The sequence below is a fragment of the Trachinotus anak genome, unplaced genomic scaffold, assembly GCF_046630095.1.
Source record: "Trachinotus anak isolate AG129_WGS33_773 ecotype Australia unplaced genomic scaffold, CSIRO_AGI_Tana_v1 ptg000026l, whole genome shotgun sequence".
Taxonomy (NCBI): domain Eukaryota; kingdom Metazoa; phylum Chordata; class Actinopteri; order Carangiformes; family Carangidae; genus Trachinotus; species Trachinotus anak.
The window spans coordinates 10,799,223-10,826,489 of record NW_027273877.1 but is presented as its reverse complement, the minus strand read 5'-3'; the positions used below and the strand labels follow the sequence as shown (position 1 = coordinate 10,826,489).

General features: G+C 38.6%; 2 protein-coding genes across 3 annotated transcripts; one reads left to right on the top strand and one right to left on the bottom strand.

Annotated features, from left to right (window-relative positions):
* Nucleotides 1–413: 413 nt before the first annotated feature.
* acp2 (acid phosphatase 2, lysosomal) lies at nucleotides 414–11,785 on the top strand. Of its 2 annotated transcripts, none has more exons than XM_071464981.1 (13): nucleotides 414–597; nucleotides 3,321–3,416; nucleotides 4,749–4,835; nucleotides 5,216–5,276; nucleotides 5,396–5,487; nucleotides 5,581–5,679; nucleotides 6,306–6,395; nucleotides 8,193–8,276; nucleotides 8,400–8,448; nucleotides 8,584–8,672; nucleotides 8,922–9,028; nucleotides 9,424–9,599; nucleotides 9,704–11,785. In XM_071464981.1, exons 1-13 carry the CDS (start codon nucleotides 508–510, stop codon nucleotides 9,847–9,849), a joined length of 1,266 nt encoding a protein of 421 aa, XP_071321082.1. In that variant the 5' UTR covers nucleotides 414–507; the 3' UTR covers nucleotides 9,850–11,785. The 2 variants fall into 2 exon arrangements, with proteins under 2 accessions (XP_071321082.1, XP_071321083.1); XM_071464982.1 differs by having other exon boundaries at nucleotides 9,669–9,796.
* Nucleotides 11,786–12,572: 787 nt separating this feature from the next.
* Nucleotides 12,573–26,948, bottom strand: gpr137c (G protein-coupled receptor 137c). The gene is made up of 8 exons (XM_071464980.1): nucleotides 26,108–26,948; nucleotides 19,232–19,281; nucleotides 18,748–18,855; nucleotides 18,505–18,643; nucleotides 17,774–17,923; nucleotides 16,357–16,482; nucleotides 16,141–16,265; nucleotides 12,573–15,968 (listed from the first exon to the last, which is right to left on the bottom strand). Exons 1-8 carry the CDS (start codon nucleotides 26,480–26,482, stop codon nucleotides 15,686–15,688), a joined length of 1,356 nt encoding a protein of 451 aa, XP_071321081.1. The 5' UTR covers nucleotides 26,483–26,948; the 3' UTR covers nucleotides 12,573–15,685.
* Nucleotides 26,949–27,267: the final 319 nt, after the last annotated feature.

The following is a 27,267-nucleotide window of genomic DNA, read 5'->3' as shown; positions in this document are numbered from 1 at the left end:
GTCCGTGTTTCTTGTCCCGTTGCATCTTTTTGTAGTTGTAGTTGTGTCTTAATTTTTAGTCATTACGAGTCATTATGTGGTCATTTTGACTGTCTAACAATAAATGCGACGTTAGTTCACGCGGATGCCTTATGAAGGACGCACACGGATTGGTTTGTTCCATCACTTCCGTTTTCCCTGTTTGTATCAAGTCAGTTTCCTAATACAGTATTCATTTCAAAATAAAATACGCGCTAAGAAATTAATGTCATTTTTCACAAATGAAAAGGGCAATTTTTGGTGAAAACTAGGTATACGCTTTAAAAATAATAGCGTACACACCGCCCTTAGAAAACTTTAAGCATTAGGTGTTGCAAGTTTTTTTGTTAAACTTAGCGGCTGCATTTTATGGTTTAACTTCCGCTAACTAGAGCTGACTTGACATAGCTGTGACATGAGACCAGGGAAGTAACAGACAGCTATCCGTAGTTAGCCATACATTAGCTCTTCGAGTAAACAGGCGAAAACATGCTCCCCGACGCGGTGCTCTTTCTTTTAACGGTGGGGTCTGTCTGTGGGCAAGCTGCATCAGGAAAAACACTAGTTTATGTGACTGTGGTGAGTATTATCACTATCCGGTAAAACGTTGCGGAGGCTGTGTTTAACTCTGCAGTGACTTGTCTCGTTTCTCTTTGGATTATAAAGACGCGAACAGAACTACTTTCAAAATTTAGGAGGTTTTAGTTTTCTTTGATTATCAGTAAACATCTTTATTGCATTGAACAAGAATTAAGTCAGTCAGAAATCAGTGGGGTCTTCTAGTAAATTGGCATATTAAAAATCTACCTAGCAACCCGTATTTTTTTTAAAAGGATATTGTTGTGTTGGGTTCACGCTACTCGTTAGTAATGCATTGCCTCAGAAGAGTAACAGGTTAACCCGTGGTTAAAATGGACATTTTATTAAAAAAAACAAACAAAAAAAAACAGAGAATACAATCCAACTTTGAATGAGTATCTTTGAATTTGAACATGCATTAAAGTCAAGGCGAGTCTTGCACCACCATGGATAGTTTTTCCAAAAGATCATAAGAGGAACTCAAGTGATCGGCTGACACTTGAACTGAAATAAAATAATTTGGGGTTTTCTGAACTTCCATATTAATGTTATTCCTGGCAAACATGGAGACAACTCTGCGTAAATAGGCCTTACCTGTCTGACCTGAAACCTAGATTATTGATGTTTGAATTAAGCTACAACAACAGCCATTGTCATTTTTTAGAATGGTCATACACATATCCTGTCAGGTGACAGTCAGCTGTTTTTAACAATACAGACACCAATCTACACTTTGGTATAACTAGCCTAATTTTTATTATCTAAATGCTGATATTCCTAGAGGCATATCTAATCTCTGAGGCAGAGCCGGTCAAATTGAAAATGATTGGGCCATGTCGAAAAGTCCATTGATTTCAAGCACGGAACAAAAGCTCATATTAAGGAAGCACTTGAATTTGCAGATGCAGCTGCCTTGCCCTGCAACTGTTTGCAGCTCACCAGCAGTGCCAGCTTGCTTCAGGGAAGAGTAGTCAAGGATACAGAAGTTATCATTTTGTTACTCCAAGATGATACAGTTTATCTCCTACTATTAAAAATATTTAATGCAATTATTTTAAATGGTTTTTGCAGCTTTTGGGGGAGTGGAAAGGTTGGTTGGTCCTCTCTGGTTCACATATAGTAAAACCATAGCTTTTTTTGCCAAATTGCATTTAACTAACAGTTAAGTGAAGGCCAGTGAATTTCATTATTTCCTGTGCAAAGTATGATGGTGATGTTAGAGTTGTAGCAAAGTCCTTGCTTCATTCCGTGGAGAACAGAGTGGGAAGTTGTGAACATAAACAGCGTGATTGCTTTAGAGCAAATATCTTGCAATGACAAAGTTTAAGAACTACAGCAACATTGAATACTTTCTCCACTTTAATTATTTTGTAAAATTGAACCGATACTTATAAGAGCATCCTATAAATTTTGATTATTTATCAAATATCATGTTATTTTTCTAAATCCACCCTGGCTTTAGGATGAGCAGGTTAGGTTCCTTTTTTTAGCAGAGACATGGAATCTGCCACTGAAGTGAGAATTGAAATAGCTTTATACACACTCATCTTTTCCTGTGTTAACCATGACATCAACAATCTTGCATGTCAGAGCGTTAAATTATGCTGCTGAGGGGAAGGTCAGACCAGCAGGTCAGTTTAGATTAACCCATATGATTTTTTTTTTCGGTGACTGTTGGTGCTATTAAGGTAGCTAAGCTTAATGCTACTTCCTATTATTGCACTCATTCGTGGAAACCGTTACCTAGCTGCCTGCAAGATAGCCATTAATGGATTGTAGAGCAGATAAGATTAGGAGTTGTAAAGGGATTATCCACCCTCAAAATAGAGTTTACACACTTTTTCAGTTATTTCAGATCAGATCAGTCATGTGTGCTCTTCACACCGGAAAACCAGAAACCCATACCAACCTTTAATGACTCAAAGACTGAAACTTGAAACTGTTCTGCCTGAAAAGGCAGCTGGTGGTGGCATTGAGTAACAAGACTGAATTGACTACTTTCAACCCATGACAACAATAGTAGTAGCAGTAGGGGTGAGTATGTAGTGATGTTTGTCCTGCACAGTGTGATTTGGCTGTGTTTCTTTGGTATCCTACCTCTGTTTTAAGTTACATCTCATATTTCTAAAGGCTTTTTGACTTCTTATTTTAGTTTCTGGAGATACTTGTACTGCAGTTCTTAATCATGTTAATCCATGTTGTATCACAGAGCTCTCTGGATGGATGACATTACAGTGTCTGACAAACACTTGGCGTGATCTTTACTATCAACTGACTGGATTTTATAACAAACCAGTGACAAATAGTAAAAGTAGGATGAATGTTTTGACTTCAATGTGTTCTCAAGGTGGTGTTTACAAAAGTTTTATGTAATAAAGGCAGAACAATAAGCAACATCAGTTATAGCAGTACAGATATACACTCTTAAGCAGTGGGGAATTGGGCTTTTAAGTTTCCTTGTAAAGTCAAACAAAAGTCACATGATAAAATAGTGAAAGTTGTCAAATTGTGCAACATTCTGCAAGTCTTATTTGAAAAATGTTTTCCCTCTGTTGTGTTTGTGTGGCAGCACACAAATTCTTTTACCCAGTTTCAATTTATAGGATAATAAAAAATACTAGTGATACATTTTCTCATGCCAAAGAGAAAGTGTTCTTGTTACAGTTGTACAATGTGTGTCGTTAGTGCTGTGTTACCAGATGTCTCCCCTCTCTCCCCTTCAGCTGTTTCGGCATGGTGACAGATCACCAGTCAAAGCCTATCCTACTGACCCGCACCAAGAGAGCGCCTGGCCACAAGGCTTTGGACAGTTATCACAGGTACAACTTGGCTGACCTCACCTGTGTAAAATACATCTGTATAGATAGTGATCTTCTTTATAGAATGGAGCTATGAATTGTTACACGTTATAAATAACAATCCCATAATACTCTCATAGCATGTCAACCTTAGCCACTGTGCAGTGTACCTACAGTAAAATCTTTATTATTACACACTAATCAAGTGTCCATAGGATCATGTGATGAGTTGCAACGACTCCTGTCGTTAATATTTGGGAGTGGGTGATATTTGATAATATAGAATATAATAGAATATAATAATAGAAAAGAAAAACAGAAGAAATAATAAATAGATAAAAGAAAATATAAAATACCCCATCCTCGTGATAATATCATATATCATAATATTTGGGATGAACTGTATAGAAATATTAAATTTGTCATATTGCCCAAGCCTATTAATATTATTTATATACTTCATTATCATTTTTTAAAATCTATTTTAAATGCTTGGTTAGTGCTTTTATTTACAATAGTTATTTAAATTTGTTACTCAGGGCATGAGATGCCTGGCAAACGTTGAACTACATGTGCATGTACTTGAACGTAAGGCTATGGGACTGTGCAATTTTTGAACCTGCCTATCAGGCTACTGTGTGTTGGGCTGTAGGGGTGGTACTGGGATTGTGCATGAGGGCGGGATACGCTACTCTGTGGCAAGTTGGGACTGTGTTCATAACAATGCAGACTGTCTGTTGTGTCTGTTGTGTCCATCCTCTCTGCACTGTATTGTTGGTCTTATATGTTCAATGTTATGATGAAAAATGGCAGCGCGTTGGTTCTATTTGCCAAAGTCAAATTTACCTCTTCTGGGACAATTGAGTTCATCTCATCATTTCATCTCTCATTAAAGTCTATGGAAGCCCATTCAGTCCCATAGTATTTATAACAGAGCACCTGTATTCAGGTCAAATTTCAAAATGCTCAGTATTGTACACCAATCAACTGTAAAAGAGGTTATTATGCCGATGTGTACAGTTCTTGATTTACTAGGAGTTTATAATATGATTAAAATCTGTGGAGGTCTGTTCGGTCTCATTGTATTTATTACTAAGTGTCACTTGAAATGACACTCAACTCTCAAACTACTTAGTGTTGCACATGGATCAACTGATCTGCACAGTTCTCATGTAAGACATGTGTGAATTGCATAAGAGACCTACACATTGCTTCACACCTCAGGAAACACTAAACTGCTATTTTAATCAATCTTGCACATATTATCTGTACTGCACAACCATAGACCAGTCTTAAAGATGAACTGCAATCAGTGGTGTAATGTCAGTTGGATGTTTGTGTGTTTCTTTTCAGGAGGGGATGAGGCAGCACTTTGAGCTGGGCCAGTTTCTGAGGAGTCGATACACAGGATTCCTCAACGAATCCTATGACAGACATGAGGTGAGAGACGGACTGTCATCTTCACTCTCAGATCACATGACCCCTCACCAAAACCTTTACACACAGATGTTCATTAATATTTAGGAGAAGGGGCCAACTGCCATGTTGGTGTCATACAAAGTTCCTACCACTGCAGGGATTCCTGGAACATGATGGAAGATTGAGGTGTTTTCTAGTGGGAGGACCTCAGTAGGAGCCCTCTATGTCTTTGCAGCTAATTATCCAGTGCTTGCACTTGTATATGAAGAGACCATAGTCTGTTATTGGTGCCTCTCTTCAAACTCTTAGTATATTTAATGCTATCTATGTCAAGGCTGTGGTGAACATGCTACAGTTTGTAAATAAAGTTGACCACTCACTTGCAGTTCCTTTGCCCTCAGATCTCAGTTCGCAGCACAGACTATGATCGCACCCTGATGAGCGCTGAGGCCAACCTGGCAGGTCTGAGCATCAGTTAACTCCTCGTCCTCCTCCTGCTTCTCTTTTGTCCACTAGTACTACTTTACTTTGCAGGACTCACTATAACAGTGTCTATTATTCTGACTCCTGTCGCCCTCCAGGTCTCTATCCCCCCAGTGGTCAGCAGGTCTTCAATCCCAACCTGAGGTGGCAGCCCATACCTGTGCACACAGTGCCACAGAGTGAAGAGAGGGTATGTACATGAGTGGGTTTGATCAGTGTACTGAGCAGAAAGTGATTCAAAGCACTTAATCTGAACTTTGTCTCTTTTTTTTTTTTTTTTTAGCTTCTCTCATTTCCTCTGGGAGACTGTCCTCGCTACAAACAGTTGATGAATGACACTGAACACACACAGGAATTTATTAATGTCACCACTACATACCAGGTACATTTTTTCTTTTCTGTTCTTTCTTTTCCTTTCTCTTCTTTTCTCTTTTTTCTTTTTCTTTTCTCTTCTTTTCTATTTTCTATCTTTTCTTTTCTTTTCTTTTCTTTTCTTTTCTTTGAGGACACTGAAGTCATGTCTTCAGTCTATTATATTTCCGTAGAGGTTATATGACATAAAAAAGTGTTTATTTTACAGTTACACAGACATTACACATGATGGATTTTTTTAGCTTGATTGTGATTTTTTTCAACTATAAATACCTTCATTGACTGTTTTTGGCAGAGTTACTTTGTCTAGCACATCTACACCATAATGTAGTGAGGTGAAAGTTAGAGAAGATAAAATCAAAATGTTAAATGAACCAAGAAATTGTGGAATTTGTCATTTTATTTTTTACATAATGTGAAGTATTTTTTATTTGAAATATATTTTTTGTTTTTATTTTATTATATTTAATTTAAAAAAAAACATTTGGTAGCTTGTCAGACATATTTCCTGGTTGGTGTGAATCACACACAATAAAGAAATGAGTGAAGAGCTATATCAATAAAAATGAGTGAAATTTCAAAAGCGATACAGATTTGTGAATGTGCTTACAGAGCTTTGTGTGTTCCACTCTCCAGGACATCATAGAGCTGGTGAGGAATAAAACAGGACTGAATAAGACCAGTGTGGAATCAGTCTGGAGTGTGTATGACACACTCTACTGTGAGGTGAGGTTTATGAACTATACATAAATTATTCAAATCTATTTTCTACATTCTGTCCATAAAATTCTGTTTTTTATGTTTCTATGTTTGTCAGGGGTTTGTGTCATAGTTTGAATATGTTTCCAGTTAGATACTGTGTCAACAGTATCTTACTGTGTCAACAGTATCTTACTTCTCGGTATCTTACTGAACTCATGCTCTCAGGTTTGAGTCATAGCTTTCTGGTTTACTACTCACTTTGCCTTTGAGAGACAAGCTGTTTGAATTTTGACTCAACTTTGAAACTTTTGATGGGCTAATCTGTAACTGACCAAATCTCACGAGTGTTGGTTTTTAGTCTCATGACTCTACTGGCCTCAGCAGTGTAGAGGAACACATGGACGTTCGGGCAAATACACTGTTTGAGGGACAGGACTGTGAAACTCAAATCTGTCCTGGCTAGTTCACACAGTCACTGCTTTCAGTAAGCCACATGCGCCAAAGCATATCAGTGTTCTAATTTATTACTATCAATGAATAAAAATACCAACATTAGAATCTAGAATTACATCCCCCTTTACAAAGAGATCCCGCTCCACTGCTGTTAAGACGCGTCATTATGCTGCCATTGCTTGTTTACACTAAACAAAACAAAGCCGCCATATCCTGCCCAAGTGGCAACCCACCGTGACGTCACCCATTGGTTTGCGAATTGCCGTTTTGAAGCCTCGAGTTTGCAATTTGGCCGCCGCCATCTTGATTTTTTGAAACCAGAAGAAACCATATTTGGAGAGGAGGGTGGAGCTGAGTAGGAGCGAGGGGTGGGGCTGACTTGAGAGCTGAGGTCACTATGCCCGCCCACCTAAACTGTCAACCTGACAACAGCATCAATCTTTCGGCTACGCAGCCCTGCTGAATCCGAAGTCATTTTCCATAAGTCGAAGTAAACTTTATTACGAAGTGTTAAAGTACTTTTAATAGTTAATAGTTAAAAGGGACTACTCTAGATTGACAAGCCAAAATGTGTCAATCATACGTTAGCCCCAATGCATACCCTACTTTATCGTCTATTTTAAATTAAATGGGACTATAATTTAAAAAATGAATATCATGTTGTATTGAAGAAGACTTGAAACTAGCGATTGAGACCGTAAACTCGTTATGAAAACGTTTACTGGGGTCATAAACCAAATGAGAAGTAGGGTCATTTTCTCATAGACTTCCATACAATTGGACTTCTTTTTGCAACCAGTGGTGTCGCCCCCTGGTGGTCATTCGATAGAATGAGGGTTTATGGCACTTCCGCATTGGCTTCATTTTCTGGAGCCGGCGTCGACGTCCATTTTTATATACAGTCTATGATCCTGCCCCTGTGTGTCATTTTAGAAAACACGCCAGTGTTCAGGAATCAGATTTATGACGTGTAACACAACAGCATCCGCATCTGTCCAGACATGCTGGCTCTCCTTTTTACACAGACGTCGATCCAGCTCTGTGACCACCTCCTGCCGGCTTAATGCCAGAACAACAACCCCCTCCCCCCGGCAACATTCCCTCCTTATAACAGGCTTTGTAACAGGGACAGCAGGGTCACTGAGTACAGGCACAGAATAATTAAGCAGCAATGTGAGACATGGCTGCAGAGAGAAGGAGGTGAAGGCAGAGCTGCTGAGAAAGTGCTGACACAAACAAAAGGACAGTTTGTCAACTTAATTACAGCTTAATTAAAGCTTGCAGGCCTTTTTTTTTTTTTTTTAGAAATTCTTCTTGTAGTCTTTTTTCTGGTTTTCATAATGTTTGTATGTGTCTGTGTGTGTTCAGTCCCTTCACAATATGTCAGCTCCTGACTGGTTGACTCCTGATGTGATGGAGAAGCTCAGAGTGCTCAAAGACTTTGGGTTTCAGGTAAAAGCAGCAACAGAATCTTGGTTTTTATTTAAGTTTTTTTGTTGATTCATGATGGTCTAATGCTGTTTTGGAGATATAGGTATTGTAATGTAATTATGGTTTGATGCCTGATTTTTACAGGTCATATTTGGGGTCTACAAACAACAGGAGAAGAGCCGTTTGCAGGGAGGTATGTGCGTGGAACTCATGAAAGAAAAGTTCATTCTTTAAAGAGACATGGGATTTGTTGACAATAACTATATAATATCACCAGACTTACCCTTTAAATACAGGAGTAAATGGGGAATTGCTCCCTGTCTTCCAGGTATCTTGTTGAGTGAAATAGTGAAGAATCTTTCCAAGATGGCTGCCCCAGACCCGAAGCAGCGACTCAAAATGATGATGCTGTCAGCGGTGAGCAAGTTGAAATACTAATATTAGGATTACTGACATAAGAAAGACTGTTTGAATTACTGGTAGGTGGGTTTTGTTTGTTAGCTGTTGTTGGCCCTGTTTCCAGTGTTTGTGCTAAGCTAAGCTAAACTAACCCGCTACTTCCCGTATCTTTTCGTGTACAGGCATGAGAGTGGTATTGTTCTTCTTATCTAATGTGTGTGTGTGTGTGTGTGTGTGTGTTCATTCGTTCGGGTTCCTGTTCCACAGCATGACACCACTGTAGCAGCTCTTCAGGCTAGCTTGATGGTGTTCAATGGAAGACAGCCACCATATGCTTCCTGTCAAATATTTGAGCTGCACAGGGATGACAATGGGTAAAACACACACACACACACACACACACACACACACACACACACACACACACACACACACACACAGAGTATGCTTTAGTCACTTACTCAAGCATAATATTGGCACACACAGACTCTATGTAATATTGTAGAGCTAATACCAGAAGGAAATGGAAAAAAAGTAGACTTTTACTTTGAAATGAACACAACCGGATTCAGTTGTATCAAAAATAAAAACACTTATGCGTCAACTGATTTAAAAATGTTTTTAAAATATTGAAGGCTCAGAATCAGTCAGTTTATCTTCTTCAGTTAGGATTTCACTGATGTTGACTGTGCACGTGTAACACAGTCAATATCTGATGGTGGACATTAGCCTTTAAAACCTAACTTGTTTTTCCTCTCTCCGCCTCCAGCTCCCTTTCTGTATCCATGTTTTACCGGAATGACAGCAAAATGGATCCGTACCCGCTACAGCTACCAGGCTGCTCCCTTCACTGCCCCCTGGAGGACTTTGTGAGAATTACAAAGCTTTCTATTTCAGATGACAGGGACAAAGAGTGTCAGGTGCCTTCAGAAGGGAGACATAAAGGTGAGCTTTTCACACACACACAAAGAGTTCCCTCCATCCTTCCTTCGTCCCCTCTATTTCTCTCCCCAGCTGTCCTTTCCTTTATTTTATCTCTCTGTCTTCAGAGGTGATCATCAGTCTGGCCGTGTCCGGCTGTTTGATCTTTCTCCTCATCGTCCTGCTCCTCGGGGTTATTTGTTGGAGGAAAGAGCCAACCAGCAACCGGGGATACCACCATGTTATCAACCAGGAGGTCGGAGAGGAATCCTGACAGAAGCACAAGCTCCTCCCTTGGAGATCTCCAAACCTCGCGTCTTGGGATAGCAGTGATGATGACGAACTCTGAAACTCCTGAGTGACTTCTCTGATGGCGTTGTCAACTCTGGTTCAGGACCCAAAATGATTTTTTTAAAATGGGGAACTAAAAAACATTTCAAATTAAAATTTATAAAAAGTTTTCTATCATCTATCTAAACTAACACGATTTGTGAGTGAGACAATGCGGGAGGGACCAAGACAACATAGCAGGGAAAACTATTTTTATAACACTTTCTTGTGCAAAGTAACTGCTGTTTTTCCATGTAGTTTAACCTCCAATCAGCCACAGAGGTTTAAGATCTCAACAAATATGAGCCAGATTTCTGTTTGTAAAGACACTGTGTTCGGCGTTCAGTCTGGGCTTTTTAAACTGTTTAGAAAGTCAATGAGGAAAATTGTGATAAAGCTATAATTTTAAATGATGTGACAAGAATGTGACGGAAACAAGACGGAAAATGGTGAGTTCTTGGTTCATTGCAAAGTTTTGGAAAAACAGATTTGTATTTTTTAGTGTTTTTCATCAGCAGGTCTGTTTTTAAAATAATCCTTTACTTGATTACAAAAGACCTAAGTTGTTGACTTAATTAAATGTTGATTAATTAAAGATGTTGAAGAATTAAGAACGATTTGTCTACGTCCAGAATGTTTCCAGAAGTGGTCTGTTTCTACTGGTTTTTAATGGGCAAGATTACATTTGTTTTGTATGTGTGTAACTGCAAATTCACGTGTAATGCCTATGTATTAATTCATGTCTGCATAGATTTATTCGTGAATGTGTACAGCATGTGGGTGCATGTTGCTTCATTTTGTTCTTTACGTGTGTGTGTGTGTGTGTGTGTGTGTGTTAACTCTGAGGCCTAACAACCAAGATGCCTTCAATATTTTTACAATTTTTTTTTCTGATGTAACAAACTTTTTTGGGACTTTTTGTCAGGTGGTGCTGATCATTAGGAGAGAACCTTGCCTAAAGCCTCCTCTGTCCATTACCAAGACACTAAAACACCAGCTCAGTGTGGCTTAGTTGAGTGACCTTTAACCTCCTGGAAGAGGGAAACCAACTGGCTTCCACAAGAGTAAAATTGAACTGGCGATCATATAACTCACCTTCTTATAGATAGGTATAATTCCAGTTTTATCCAGCCTCCATTTTAAACAAAATGCAGTTATATTTTCATTTTTTTAATTGTGAATATCTGGGAACTTTGGAAACACTGGAGATCATTAAATGTGTGTGTTTTTGAATCTCTGCCTTTTTTAAAAAAAAGTCAGCTGTCAATGATTTGAAAAGTAAAAAACTGGTGTGACTTTTGAACTTGGCATCTCATACTAAATGCTTCAAGTGCGCTTTCTTTCTACAACCTTTTAGCTTATGCAGCTTTGCGTTTTATACAACAGGAGATGAAGCTTTCTTTGTTTGCTTTGGGACTGTGATTACAAAACAGAAAAAAATGTAACCTATTACAAATAAGTATGAATCCTAATGCAGCCATACGGGGATCAGGTTTTTCTTGTAAGTCAGGATCCAGATTCGAGGCTGTAAATGAATTTGCGTGTCGTTGAAATGTTGTTTTCAATTACAGACATTGAGAACACATTCTTATATGCTAAAAAACCCTACTTGTCTCATTTGTAATATTTAACGCAATTGAGGTTACTTGTCAGTATTGTTTGGCCCCACTTTTAATTTTCATTTTTTTTAATTTTCCTTCATGCTGTACGAAATGATTGACCAGACTTTGAGAATGTGTGGCTTGTAAATGTTATTTTGGAAAAAAAAAAAAGATCAGTCTTTGCAATGCCTGTTAGTAGACACTGTTTGTGAGCACAGAATCTCTTTGCTTGTGGATTCCTTTCCATGACAAGATTAAAAGGTTGTACACTTTCTGTTATGCTTGTCAACCTGTCATCGATGCTGGGAGAGGAGATCTGGGCCCAACTCAGAAATGCGGTTGTTATTGTGGCAAATGTGGGAAATATTCACATCTGAGAAGCTGATGCCAGTGAATGTTATAAAATAACTCAAACGATTAATCAGCTATTATATCAATCAACTGATCATCTCTGCTCAACAATACTGGTCAGTTTTTTGCTGCCCGGAGAAATAATGAAGCTGCCATGTATAGATGGATAATTAGATGGAGAGACAGACAGACAGATACTAGTATTTCTGCCTGCAATTTTACACTTAAAGCATTTTACTGAGGTAAAAGTTAAACTACTAAATATTTAATGTGTCTGAAAAACATATAAAATGTCTTCTGTATTTTTCTGGCACAGTGATTTCACTAATAGTTTCCTGAAATATGTGTATGTATAGGAAAACAGCAACAAAACCTGGTCATGTTTTGCAGTGAGCTGGCCAGCTGCTGTCTTGACTTCATTCAGATGTTCCTCATAAACTTGTTAACTGGTAAATTCAACCACATGACCATTGCTGGTGGGAAAAGTCAGAACAAGTCAGATCCACAGTAGCAAATACAGTCAGGACATTTATGTCTGCGTGTGGTGAGCATTTGGTGGTGGTTTGATTTTTCGTATGTACACATCACACTTTATCATACTGTACATCAGTCTAGGTGTTGTCTGGTGCAAAACTGCTGAGGGCATAAACTATCATTTGTATAATGTTTGAAGTGCCATTTTTATAGGTGAATATTTATGAATATTCTGCTTCACTTTATCTTAAAAACAGTGCAGTAGGCCTTTATTTAAACATGGTAGTGCTTTTCTTGCATACATCATTAGTGATCTGTCACACAATAGGTTACATTCAGTATGGCCACAGATAAAACAACATAAAACAATTCATAAAACAATTATCGCTGCCTTTTTTTTATAGCAGATAGAGCAAATAACATTTTCACACAAATAATATCACATTGGAAAGAAAATATGACACTGAGTTCTTGCACTCTGATTCAGAAGCATGCACTGTAGATGTTAGTTATTTCAGAAATGCTTTGAACAGCTGGACCCTCAGTGAGAAGTTCACTTTCTACACTGTATTTACAAATGTTCTGTGAAACTTGTTGATGCTTTACTTTAAAGCATGAACAGCGGTCTACTTCAACGAAATGACTTTACTGGTAATTTGTTCTGAGAAACAGAACCAGTGTTCTTGCAGCTAAAGTCAAATGTGGCTGCAATGTTGCTTCTTTGTTTTCTTGTATGAAGTCAAAAGTGTACATGGTCATTTACAGATCGAGTTTCATGAGAGCTGAAATGTGCTGAAGTACCACGGTGTTCAAAAACACATGGGTAGAATGTTCCCCCCTCAGTCATGACAAACTTAGTTAGCACAGATGCACTGATTTTGGTCTGAGAACTGGGTCATACACAAAAATGTTCAATTAAAGTAAATATTGCTTACAGACTGCAGTCAGTCATGAGATTCAGAAAGTGTGTGAGATTATGAATAACAACAGGAGGAGAGTGAAAGTGAAAAAAAATAACTATAAAATCTGTTAGACAGTGAAAATCAACAAGAAATAAAAAAATAATGTAAAAAAAAGCATACTAAACTTAAAAAAACCTAAAATCACACACACATACTGACTCAAAATGTCACTTGACACACTTGGATTAGAAATCGATTAGCTTAGAGACACACCAACAATTCAAAACATACATCATCCCACCACTTCTTGTGCAAAAATATTTTCCTTAACGAACTAAACTCTCAGATATGACAAAATGTGATGGCACATTGATATTTCCTTTCTAAAAGGATAAATAGTAACATACAGAATACAGACGACTTTTGAAGAAAATACATAAAACAAGGAGATGAAATCCTACATTCAGGCCCCAAAGCCTTTTTTCTCTGAAGGTGAATTTCTTCTAAGTGCAAATTGTTTCACAGCTCACAAACTGATCAGATGACATGATGAGATTTTGGTCAAAAATACTGAATCAGGAATCTTCTACTCTGTTAACAAACAACAAATAATCTTGGGGCTGATTTTCCACCAATGGTGAATGTAAGTTACATACTGCAACTTTAATCTATAATATATTGCTAATGTTGCTGCCATGTCAAATCTATAATGTGTTTTGACAGTGTGTGTACTTGTACTGTGACAGTACAGTCTTGGGTTGCAAGTATTTTCTATTGCAAAATTGTGGGTGAGGGCGCCCGGATTTGGCTGCTGCTACATAATTTCATCCAACAGCAATGGTATGTTTAACCAAGCTGAGTCTCAATAACATCCATATGGCAGCTACATATTAATTAGACATATATTTTGGGGTTCCAAGAAGTTTACATGGATAATATTTGCGAACACTGAAATAAACTGACCAGTATTTTGATTCCTGCCAGTTATGAAAATTGCAAAAGAAAAGAAGCTTATTTTTCTCGTCAAACTATACAAGAACCCACAGTAAAGTAGGACTGAGAAGGCAAGCTAAAGTTAAGCTTGCTAACAGCATTTGTACAACTTTGTATTTATGTGGCACCAAAATTAAAGGGGCTAAGTTTTCTCACCCATCAAACATAGTTTCTTGCCAGGAGCGGGTGGTTGTGATTGTCACTTGACAAGAGCTTGTTGCGTTTACAAGACAAGAGGTTATAATACGCCCTCTGAGCAGCGCTACGTCTTCAGGGCAGATTGGAGGTTGCAGTGAATTGCTGTTTGGGCTGGGGCTAGTTGGTTAGCATGCTAACTTCAGTAGAAGAAAAGACGTGGTAGAGTCAAGAGACAACATTGCCGTTTGATGCTGAACTTGCATCTTTTCTCCTAGACTGGTAAGTAAACAGCTGATGCTAACGCTGGCTATGTAGCAATAGCAAAACTTAAAAATAGCTCCTTAACAATCACTGTTTGAAAACACGTTTGCTACCAACGAGATAGTATTACCCAGTCTGTGATGGATGGAACTTTCATTTGCTTTTTGTATTTCAGTTTTGTTGGTCAAACAGATTGTGTGCAACTGTTAAGCTTGGCTAGAAGCTAGCCCTCACTGCGGCAACAGCCAGGCAAATTAGCAAGAGCTAATTCCTGTCATAATGTATTCAGACCTAAAAGTGAGAAACACCATAAATCTGTAGATGCATATTATTCATTGTTCATGGTCAGAAAAGTCTTATGATAAAAATCAAGCTAAGGCCCAGAATCCTTTGCTGTTCTTTTCCAACCTAAATGACCCTTTTTTATGCTCATTAAAATGACCGTAGCATATGCGTACCAATTAAAAACAGTAACACAACCTATTTTTGACAACCCAAAGTTTGACAAATGCTGAGTGAATATAACTTCTTGACTGATAGATTGCAGCGTTAGCCACCACAACTTGATAAGCCCGCTACATGCGGCCTGTCTGTTTGCTGTCCCTTCCATAGACGCTTAACTGAATAAAATGTACAAAGAATGTGAAAAAGAGAAGATGAGAACAATGATTATCTGGTCCCTGATGATTCCACTTTTAAAAATGATAATCTGACCAAAACATTTAACAGAAAAAGTTTGGTCTTTGCAGTTTATGGTGTATTAGCCATATTTATACTAAAACTCTAGTCCATGGACTGCCCTTGCTTTTATTCTGGTCCATTCACACTATTCAAAGACAGTGCAAGTCCTCAAAAAGCAGTTTGTCATGGCACAACAACTTCCCAGTTGCTGATTCCACCATATGTCTTCAGAATAAATTGGCAAACCAATTTTTATGCCCAACTTGGTCCTCAGCAATCTTTCAGATTATCTCTCAAAAGTACCTGCTTTGATGTAGTTGGGGAAGCAAAATGGTGATGCAAATGCAGACAAATGTTAAGGCATTAGTCCTTTGTATGCTTAATTCTGTGGGGTGCAGAAATATGTTTGCGACCCGCAGTAATAATTCTGTGGTGTGGAATAGTAGTTACTGTGATGATGGTGGTGGTAGTTGTTGTTCTGTGGGGTGGAGTAGTAGTTGTGGTGGTGGTGGTGACTCTGGATGTTCCCATAGGCAAAGAGGACGGGGGCAGTGGAAGATGGTGGTTGCTGGGCTGATGCAACGCCCGCTGTCAGAGTCCCGTTACATTGGATGGAGCCATACCAACTGGATGCACCCAGCTGGGGAGTGGTGGAGAGAAGGCTAAGAGACGAGAAGGGTTGAGAAGAGGTGTTAAAGAGGAGGAAAAAGGGAGATGATAGAGGAAAATCAATCAGTGAGTGTACTGATTCAACTGATTTGGTATTGATACCGATCTTGAATTGAACAACAAATACTCAAAGACTGCATTTGTGCTGTATTTGTGTGTGCCCACCTGGCCCGATCAGCCCTACTGTTAATGCTTCTGGACAAGTCGTCGTCACTATCATACCGTCGAGGGTTGTCAAAGAAATAAGCTCTGGAGCTGAAACTGTGGCTGTTGATCATCCCTCCTGGAGCCTGAGAGATATACAAGTATTAAAGCGTCATCAAGGTTTACAGCATTTGAGAAAGTCCACAGCCCATTTGTACTTTAAACATGTTGTTTTACCAGGTTTTGGTTGGGTCTCTGGACTCTGAAGAAAACCACCATTAAGCTGGTAGGTAGCAGCTCCCAGAAGAACAAAATAATCCCAAACACAATGTAGGCTTCACCGCTGATCTCCTGCACATCAGCCTGTAACACACACACAAACACAATATACATGTATAATGAACTTGTGAAGACATTCCATTGATTTATAGGCTATTAATTACCTGAGACTTGAAGACAGTAACAACTGCCTTGCAAAAATTGTTCAAAAATATGTCGACCAACACCTCTAAAGCTCACTAATTTACCAATTTAATACAAAATCAAAAAAGTGACAAGCTGAGGTTTTATGGTAAATAAAACCTCAGCTTGTCACTTTTTTGATTTTGTTTCGTATATGTCTTTACCTAACAAGATGCAACATGTTAATGCTCCCATTCCCCCCACTATAGTAAGAATTATCGCACAAAGAGAACAGTGTCAAATCTTCAAGATCTAACTCATGAAATTATCATGTAGAGTAACTGTATCTCCCAAAATATCTGACCATGCAAGCTCTTTTTTCCCTGCTTACAGACTTTATGCCAAGCTATTCTCCTAGCTTTAGCTGAGTAGTTACCACACACACACGCAAGAGCAGCATCAATCTTCTAATCTTGGCAAGAAAGTGAATAAGCGCATTTCCCAAAATGTCAAACTATCCCTGTAACTTTGCTAACAGTGACCTAACTGTCCCCCCTTGAGTTAATCGTTATCCAACATGGGTGATTAGCTCTAGCACTCCTTCAGTGCACAAGCCAAAACTGTAGTTTTATTTACACCTTCAAGTATACTTTTATGTTGTATGATGCTCAGAGTGATGTATTGGTAAAACTGAAGGTAGGATAACAACCACAAACAGGAAATTGCCAGTCAGCTATTTACTAATGCAAATATATAAAAAGTGAATCTTCATCAACATTACAGATCTTTTGCTTGCTATATGTGACAAAAATATGTTCGTTACACACAAATGCACAGAGAAGGAGAATGAGACACTGGACTCTGACAGCTGTTGTGTACAGACAGATTAGAGGAATAATTTGTAATGTCAGATGATGTCCACACATACACATTGTAGATGTATGCACATACACACAGAAACACACGATGGGACCCTTTCCATTCCAAGGCCTGAGCCCTGATGTAGGTCAGGACACACACAAACACACTGGCACACAAACACACACGCGGTTATTTATAGCCAAACAAAGCCCTTTACCCCACTAAGCATTGCTTTCCCAAATCTCCTAAAATGGATTGTCCACATGCGCGCACACACACACACACACACACACACACACATACACATACACACACGGTACACACAGGACTGGGTTTCTGGCTAAATAAAGTCTTATTTTCCATCTATGACTAAGCACATTTGGTACATTACCTGATCAGAGACACTGTACCAGCCATAATTAAAGGGACTAGGTCTGTCCTGTGGTGACAGAGCCACCACCACCAGGTTGTAACAGGCTCTGGATGTGTAGAGGAGAATCACCGCAGCTCCTATGGCTGTCGCCTGGCACACAGATGTACCCTGGAGGAAGAGTTACTGTACTTATTACAGGCTTACACTCATGTATCAGACAGCTCTGTAATTGAATGTCAGATATGAGCCACAGATGTGATTAACCAATATGGCCCAGGCCTCTCATGACCAAAATGACAGACTATAGGCCAGAAATTGAGTTTTAGGCAACATAAATTTAAGCATCTGTGGGTGTCTCTAAATTATTAATTACCATTTACTGTTTATATCTTTCAAAATAGATGACAATCAGTTTTATCTTTTGCAGTGTTTTTTGGCACATATCTAGTCTGGTATATTTTAATGGTAAACAACAGTTAATGCTAATGTTACCAATATTGACAGGAGGCTTTTGGTGCTTTTAGCTTGTGCAAACACCAGAAATTTCATACATGCTTACAGTACTCTTCCACACAAAGATTCAATACCAGAGTCTTGGGACTGCTACCAAAATGTTTTCCATTACCTTGTTTTGTGTAATTTTAACATGTTTTTCCACAACAAAGTATTATCCATGTTCAATTTTTCAACACAAAGCAGCAGTGCAATAATTTTGCCAGAGTCTAAAATTCGTAAAGTTATGTTTTTACCTTAGATTCAAGGTAAACATTGGCAGAGGACATCTTGGCAATTTTGAAGATGCAGACCGCCAGAGAGATGGCACACAGGACAAACAGACTGTCGTTGATCAGGACACGGGCCAAGACTGCATGTCTGATACCCCCATCACTGGAGACATAAAGGGTATTAACTTGTGAAAGTAATAACACAACGTCTTTATGTTCACACACTAATATGTAGGAGGAGAGGTTCTATTGTCTTTTTTTGTTTACCTTGGTGATTCTGAGCGCTCCAGAGCTCCTTGTACTAACAATGCACAAGTCAGATTCACCACCAGGAAAAATATACTGAGAGACAGGAAGAACAAACGTAGAGGAACCCTGGAGGGATAAACACAAAAGAAAATACAGACAGTAAGAGGAGGGCCAAAACATGAATACATTCGAATAATTTCCAACAACTAATTAAAATTCATTGTTCTGTTGAAGCTGCAAACAAACTCTGTCTGTGTGTGCGTGTGTGTGTGTCTGTGTATAAGGGAAGACAAACAAAGTCTGGAGATAGCTTATTAAAATCATGCAACCATATTCTGAATTTATGTCTTTAACAATCAAATGTTATTAAATGTAGATATCAACAGTTCCATTTAGATTATTTTCCAACTAAAAATCAAGTGATGAATACAGATAAAAAAAAGGAGAAACTGCAATTCACATAAAAACCAGAAAGGTCAATACAGTAACAGAACAGTCTTACTTGTATTTGGTAAGCTCTGGGGAATACTTGGCTTTAGCTTTAAACATCACCTAAACAAAGAAAAGAAAACATATTATTATGTATATATAATATTTTATTTTAACAAGCCATATTATCGGTTTATACAGGGGATATTTAATTAATTCACCAAAAAGAAAAAACAAATCAAGCATGTGAAGATAAGGTAGAAAGATTGAGAACAAAGGGGCAGCAGAATTCTTGTCTTCTTCATGTTCCTTTAGCCTTCAGGCCTGTTGCAATGGGCCAGTGTGTTTTACTGGCAGATGAACCAGTAATGTGGGTGGAGACAATGTAAACAAACTCGATTTTACCACACCACAGTGACAGTCAGTAATTTGCAAACAGTGATGTAGAAAAAAGAACCACACCACATGAAATGTAATTTGACCGATCTTGACATTTTTAGGTACGTCTTTAAAATGTTCAGTGTTTCAGCTAATTAGCAATCTGTTCTCCGGTGGATGTTGGTTTGGTAGCTTGTTAAGCAAACCAAGCTGCAAGACAAGACACTGTATGTGCTGATGCAATATGGTTAAAATACTCAGTCACAGTATGTGTAGCAATACACACTCTGAAGGATACCCTGATGAAAATGTGTGTGATTGCTGTGTGCATTAAGGTTGCTTGGCATAAGTTTTCATTGATTTTATAATCGAATGAAAAGTAACTGAGGTTAATGTGTTGGCTGTTAGAGTAATAGATCAATAAGAAAAGTCATAGCAATATTTACGAAGAATTATACACAATTTGACACATTGACATTAAAACTGTAGGAGGCAATGTGTCCATTAAATATTAAATATTCTATTCTATTATATTATAAAAATGCACGAACTTGCCTAAAATACAAAAAACTGAAATGTATGTGATTATAGGTGGGCCAAAAAAGAATAACAATAGGAAGAACCAGGTATGCAGGACACAAACTGCTGCAAAACAATCACACTAATCATGATAAAGTACATTTTTGGAAATTCAATTCAGTAATTGTTAATTGAGAAAGTAATCACATAAAAATGTCTGTCTTTGGCTAATCTGGTGATTAGAATACCTCACAAGCTAAGGTCAGTAGTTTTGGTAGTAAGTGACAATGACAACAGTCATGTTCCATTAACTTGTGTCCTTTTTTGTATTTATTGTCATTTTTTAAATTATAGCTAAGCCAAATTACCCATCTGGGACAATAAACAACCAAAGCCATTAAAGGGACAGCCATATTGGCAGGTGCAATGTAGCAAACATTTAGACAAATATCATCTTTATTATCTACTGTTATGTAATAGTATATATCGCCCAATCCTAATTGTGGATAAGCCATTAGCTAAAGTGTAGTGCAGTCAGTTACATTTTGTATATGGCCAAACAAAAAAGCAATGGCATGCTAACAGCTGTATGTACAGACAGAGAGTGCCCTCATAAGACCAGTACAAATTTCTCCCCTTTGCACACTGTTTTTTCACAAAAGAGAGCAAAGTTTATGTAATTGAAAGAGCAGATCTACGCTGTAGCAGGAAAAACAGACATGCAGTAAATTAAGTTGAACTTTAAAACAATCTGTCAGTGTCAACTGATTGATGTGTCTCAGTATGCACACATCCGTGACATTCACTTTTTTTATGGATGTCTGTTTGCTTCTTTCTATCCTTGACTTATGCAACTCGACATCCTGTTCATTTGCTGATCTAAGAAAAAATGTTTGATGTGAAGAAAGCAATGTGCTTCACATTTTTTTTTCTTTGTTTGGTTATTTTTAAATTTATTTCATTATCATTCAATGATTATTCAGTCAATTACTTTTTTCCTAATTATTTTTTTTGTCTATAAAATGCCAGATAGTAGTGAAAAATGGCTTTTGTAATGTTCTGTGGCCCAGGCTGACATTTTCATACCGTTTCAACCAACACTACAAACTCTAAAGGTTATTAATTTGATTGTATTGTCTGGCATGAAAATTATCTTCTAAATAGTCCAGACTAGCCAACAAAAACTGCACATCAACTCCCAGCTGATTTGTTGCCAACATGTTATCAGCAGTGACCTTAAAAAACATCAAACTGTTCACAAGTTCAAGTCCAGAAGCTGGGACACTGGCCTCCACTAATCTAGTTCACACACTTCCTGGAATGACTTTTTGCTTTTGAACAATGTTTACCAAAATGCAGCTTATTCAGTTATGAAATGGCACAAACAGACATGCAACATACACAACATTATCTTTGCTTTGTCTGATCAAAGTCTCTCGTATGTCAGACACTTCAAATGATCTGATTCATGGAGATAATGATTCATTTTTGATATTATATTACAGATGCGATGGCCACAATGGCAAAGAGCATTGCCCAACATTGTCAACACTCAGCTTAAACACACACACATACACACCTACGTTCACACACGTAAACACTCAGCCTTTTGTGTGAGAATGTAGGGCAGGGGGAGGCAATTTGCAACCTAGAAATGAAGCAACCAGCCAACACAGAACTACAAGATTACACACTGTATGTACACTGTGTGTGTGTGTGTGTGGGTGCACCTCAGCCATCTATGGAAAATAGAGCTAAATTAACGGGGTTTTTTTTCAGCAGCAATGGTGTCGGGGTCTTAAACTGATTTTTACACTTATCTCTTTCTGTAGTAAGCAGGGGCTGAAATGCACTAAGGGGAAGTAAATCACAGGTCAGGACTCATGCCTGACTCATCAGAAAACAAGTATTTCCACACATGCATGTGTGTGTCAGATGGTGTCACATGTGGCCTGATGTTATAGCAATTTTCAGCTCACAGCGTTTATTAAAGTCAGTGAGTTCAACATTAAACAGTGCTGTTCACCAGTGATACAGGAACTGTGTTGTGACATTGGTTAAACAAATTATTAATCATGCTGGGCCGAGAGTCAGAGTTTCTGTTTGTGTGTGCAGGCAGTCTACAGCTCTGCACTCTTGTTTAACTTCTTGAGACAAATTGTGAGTGATGATGCTTTATACACTTTGATCAGACAGTGAGGGCACTTCATGTCCCCCCTAAATTAATTAAAATAATGTGCCGTCTCATTCTGTCTCATTAATTAATTATAGTTTAAGACTGTGGTTCCCAACCTTTTTGGCTTGTGTCCCCTTTAAACAAAGCAAACACAGATTTCAAATGAGTAGTTACCAGGTCAACCAAAGTAATTTTACCTTCTCAAATGTTTTATTTGAATCACTTTTTGAATCCTAAACGAGTAAAGTAATTCAGGAATGTATTTGATTCTCTTTAATGCCATTTACCTTCTAGTAACTCTTGAGATTTATCTTGTGGACCACAGCTGCAACAATTGTTATTAGATTACCTCGGGCTGTGGGAAATTTTAATGAGCATGTTTGCTTTTTCCTGACATTTGACAGAACTGATTGATTAAGAAAATAACCTGCAGATTATTATATATTCAATAATGAAATTAATTATTAGTTGCAGCACTTGAACATTGTGCAGAGCCTGAGTCCCCAGGATAGGAACCACTGATTTTAGATGTAGGTAAATGCATGGTGGGGCACAGGAGAGTAGATTTGTAAAGTTACACAAAGTGCAAATGGTAGACTATTTGTGTATTTCTCAGCTTACAGTTGTCACATAAACACACAAAAAATAACAGCAATTTGTCGACCAATTAAATGTCTATCATTCATGTGCATGTTGTCCAACCAACTGACCTCTAAACAAAATGGAATAAAGGTAGTCATCATCTCATCATGAATTTTGTAGAGTCGCAAAATTTGGTCATAATAGGACCAATCGAATCTGAGATTTTGTACTTGTGTTGATAGAAACTGTTATCAAATGGAAAATTAGCAATAATATAGACCCAGCAGGCACTAAGCTGGCCGCCAATGTTATTAGATGTTGGTATTTGGGTGAATCAAGGTTGTGACGTCGGGTCACCAAAATTCAATGTCCGGACAATGTCTAATGTCTAATGCCAACGTAAATATGATGTAGAATACTGGTAACAGCTGAGATTAATATTTTCTTAGTTTTAAATTGTGTTGTGAAGTAACCAAAATCCAACGTCATCCAAATGTCTCATGTTAAGGTAATCTTGACATAAAAATATTGACATTCTAGTCGTGAGCAAAACCCAACCTTTACTAAACATTAGCTAAACATCACAATGTCAATTAGTGAATGTTGGGTTTTGACGTCAACCCAATTTTCATTTCCAACCAAAATTTAACGTTGGTCCGATGTTGGAGTGGTTAGAGTCAAACATCTTTCTGATGTTATATTGCCATCCAGTGCCAAGAGGGGAATAGTGTTTGATCTGATCCTCTTATAGCTCTGGTTTAACTCTCCAGCAACTCCTGAGGGGAACGTGATGCTCTTTAATTGTTAAATGCTCCACTGTGTTCACCAGAAAGTTGTTAACTTTGTCTGTTCGCATTTAGTGTTGGACAGGTATTGCACAGTGGGGTTTTTTTGAGCCTTTTCACTGAAACTGCTGCATCTGGAATCAACAGTGATGAGAGCTGTGAAAAAAACAGTAACCTTGCAAGCTCAAAAACCAAAACAGTGAGCCAAAGGAGGCTAAAACGCTTTGTAGAGCTGAGGAGAGCTCCAAGGTTAAGCACAACCTCTCATATAAAGCAGTCTTGTGGTACAATGTTAACATAAAAATATTGATTATAGCACCTTTAATTTTATACTTTCATATTCACAGATGTAGGTCATAATCAACAACAACAACAACGGCACTGCAGCGCGACGGTCAAAAAGCTTCCAGATTTCATAGTTCCTACTGTGGAGGAAAATATGATATTACTCAGGTCTGACCGGGCCAGACATGAAACCACAAGCAGGAAAACTTTGTTCACAGAGCTGGCCGGTCACATGGCATTCCCACCATAGATATAGATACATATTTTTAAACCTATAATGGTAGGTTTAGCAGATATGGAAGAACTCCATTTTGTTGGTAATGGTGGAAAGGGAAAAGGCCACTGTTGCCACATACATGTGAAGTATGTCTGTTTTTGCTGCTTTGATGCACAGCACCACAAAGAGCAAAACAGAAAGACACAATATCTTTCATTCAAATGAGTACAGTTTGTACGCTTTAACTGATCAAAGATCAGCTAATGTGCTACGATGTTTATTCAGCAGTCATATGACACCATTGGTTTCATTACCTAATCACCACCCCTATATGTAATTGAGATACATGCTGTGTTTTACTTTGACTCCGTGACTGAACTGTGGTGGTGTTACCAAATGGGAGTCCCTACATTTGTAGGTGTTTGAGAGAAACAAACAGGTCTTTGACATTTGGAGTGGGCAGGTGTTAAACAACAGTGACTGACCAGCTGTGTCCTCACATACACACACTCACACGCATGCGTTTGGGATAACATGCCGCTGACAGGGACATTTGCTTCAGTCTTGTCCACGTATTGAACAAAAAACATCAATTGAGGCTGGGACTAATTGCAACACTAAGCTTTTTACCAGGAGAACTGAAAATGTCTCATCCCGCTACATGAACAGTCAATTTGCAGAGCTTTCAAATCAAAAGCATCCACACCTTCCCCAAAAAAGTCAAGTCAGCAAACGCCCTCTACTATGTAGGCCAATGGTGATCACAGTGACCATATTTCCCCATCTGAGGAAGAGGAAACCTTTGTATCTACGTTTTGCAGGGTATTACTGCTATTGCAGAAACGAGACAAGCAAAAACGTCACTTTAAATCTGGGACACAAACATGTCTTAACAGTCACACATTGACTATGCACATTACTGCATTCTGAGAGGTACAAAGGAATAGTTTGTTATTCTGGAAAATGACCTTATTTGTTTTTTTTCACCAAGAGTTACATGAAAATATCAATACCACTCTCGTGTCCATGCATTACGGTTTGTGTTTTGTTCAACCACAGCGAAAGAAAAGGTATTCAGTTTGCTTTAACGGATGAAAATAAAAAGAAATTGCTTAAAAAATTACTTAAAGGTTTAATCAAATATTAAGATATTTGCAGATTAGTTTTATGCTGATCTGCTACTCACCTAACCGACTAATCATTTCAGCTGAAATTAGTTTAGGGGTGTCCCATTTTAACAGGAAAGTTGTAATTTCCTAGTCAGAAATTTCAGCTGGAACACTCCTTATAGTTGGATTTCCAATTCAGGTAGTCAGAAGAAGGTTCACCAATCCCAACCTCAAAATCCAAGATGGCTGCTCTGCACCTCAACAGAAGTTAAAATTTAAATGTACTTCGGGTAGTGTTCTGTACTGTCTTATTTATATCTCATTAAAACAGTTGTACACACAGTACAACTGTCCAACGTCTGTCTGTGAATAAACTGTGTAATGCGCTGTTATCATCCAGTATTGCAAACAGTAACAACAAAAAGCAAGCAACAATGAGAAGCTCCTAACTCGTTGTACTGGAACATCCATTGGGTCCTCTATTTTCAAAACAACAACTTGTATTTGTTTACTGCAAATTCAAGGTGTTAAAATGAATATGACAAAAATTCAATGTTGTTCAATTACTAACACAGTGTACCTTTAACTTGAGTTACTTCAGTATCCTGTGAGAGCTTTTGCCCACAGTGTGCTGGATGATGTTGGTACTAAGAACTGAGGACTCAATAGAATACTGTAGAATAGACTAGAATAACAGTAGCATTTGCTTGCATGGGGGTAATACAGTGTGTTAAATGTGAAATCAAACGAATACAAAGAGCAAATTGCATTGTCAGCTATTTTGTGAAATCAGGTCACACACTCACAAACACTGCACACCCACTCAGACACCTCTCTCTCTTTCTCTCCACACACACACACACACACACACACACACACACACAGTGTCCAGTCCTACCTGTGTAAAGTAGAGGTTGAGCAGGCAGAGTGTAAAGAACTGCAGGCAGACGGGGCAGCAGTAGAGCAGCCAGTAGGCCAGAGGCTGCAGCTGGTTGGCCTGCACCACATTTTTAAAGTAGAATGAGAAGAGGGTCGTCCTCAGCGCTGCCCACAGCAAACACAGAAACAAAAATACACTCTGGTAGCTGAAGCGTTTGTGTCCGTAGTGCAAAATAAGCCAGAGCTGCAGGTAAACGAAAACAAACAGGAAAGAGTAGAGGACAGTGTAGATGGTTGTTAGACTGAGCTCCAGTGTTGGGGAGATTGCAGCTCCAGGGGACTCCTTCAGTGAGGTAAACAAATGGGAATTAACCTCCTCTCCTGCCGAAAACATCTCCACTGTCGGCTCGCACTAACACATTGGATGCTGTGAGGGCTAAAGCACTAAAATTGGGTCAGACCTGGGCTAAATTCACCGTGGATGACAAAAAGACGAGGGTATTCGAGTGAAAATTGCGATAATAGCAGTTTATTCTGAAAACAAGTGGCATAATGAAACTGCGCTGGGCTTTAAATCCGATACTGTGTTGGAGAAAAATTGGAGTCTAGTTTTAAGAGACGCTGGGTTAAAAACAACAAGAAGGCGAGAGAGGAAACAAGAGAGAGGTCCCCCTGTGATTCTCTGCAAAGCTGCTCTCTGCAAAAAACAACTTGAGGGGGGAAAAACCTCCAGATCAGCTGTGATGCAGTTTAAGACCCGCCCCTTGCTCTAAATTTAAACGGAAACTAGCGCCTCGCAAACCGCCATCTTGGCTCAACACCAGTATCATTTTCATGTGAAACAGCTGACTGCGGAGGCACAGGTCCTAGCCAGTTTCCGAGCTAAATCTCCCCAGTGAACCAACTGTCCACGCCTACTTTCCCAGTGCATCCTCCCATTGGTTAATCTTGCCGCCCAACCTCCACAACTCTCTCACTTAATTGGCTTATGATGATGTCAGCTGTGGAGGTGTCCGTCCTCTGCACGCTTGTGATCGGTCATTTGTTCAAGTCAAAACTGCTCCCTTATCTGATTGGTTTAGAGAAGCACGTGGGCGTTTCTCGCAGGAAGAGAGGCATAAAAACAATTTGCAGAAAGTTACGTCAAGTGAGTGAGAGATAACCAGCCTTTACTGAAAA

Coding starts and splice junctions, on each gene's coding strand:
- acp2 (XM_071464981.1), top strand. CDS start 508: ATGCTCCCCGACGCGGTGCTCTTTCTTTTAACGGTGGGGTCTGTCTGT. Junction 5,488..5,580: donor TGCCACAGAGTGAAGAGAGG/GTATGTACATGA, acceptor TTTTTTTTTTAG/CTTCTCTCATTTCCTCTGGG. Junction 8,277..8,399: donor TCAAAGACTTTGGGTTTCAG/GTAAAAGCAGCA, acceptor TGATTTTTACAG/GTCATATTTGGGGTCTACAA.
- gpr137c (XM_071464980.1), bottom strand. CDS start 26,482: ATGTTTTCGGCAGGAGAGGAGGTTAATTCCCATTTGTTTACCTCACTG. Junction 19,282..26,107: donor TCAACCTCTACTTTACACAG/GTAGGACTGGAC, acceptor TTCTTTGTTTAG/GTGATGTTTAAAGCTAAAGC. Junction 16,266..16,356: donor AGAGACCCAACCAAAACCTG/GTAAAACAACAT, acceptor TATATCTCTCAG/GCTCCAGGAGGGATGATCAA.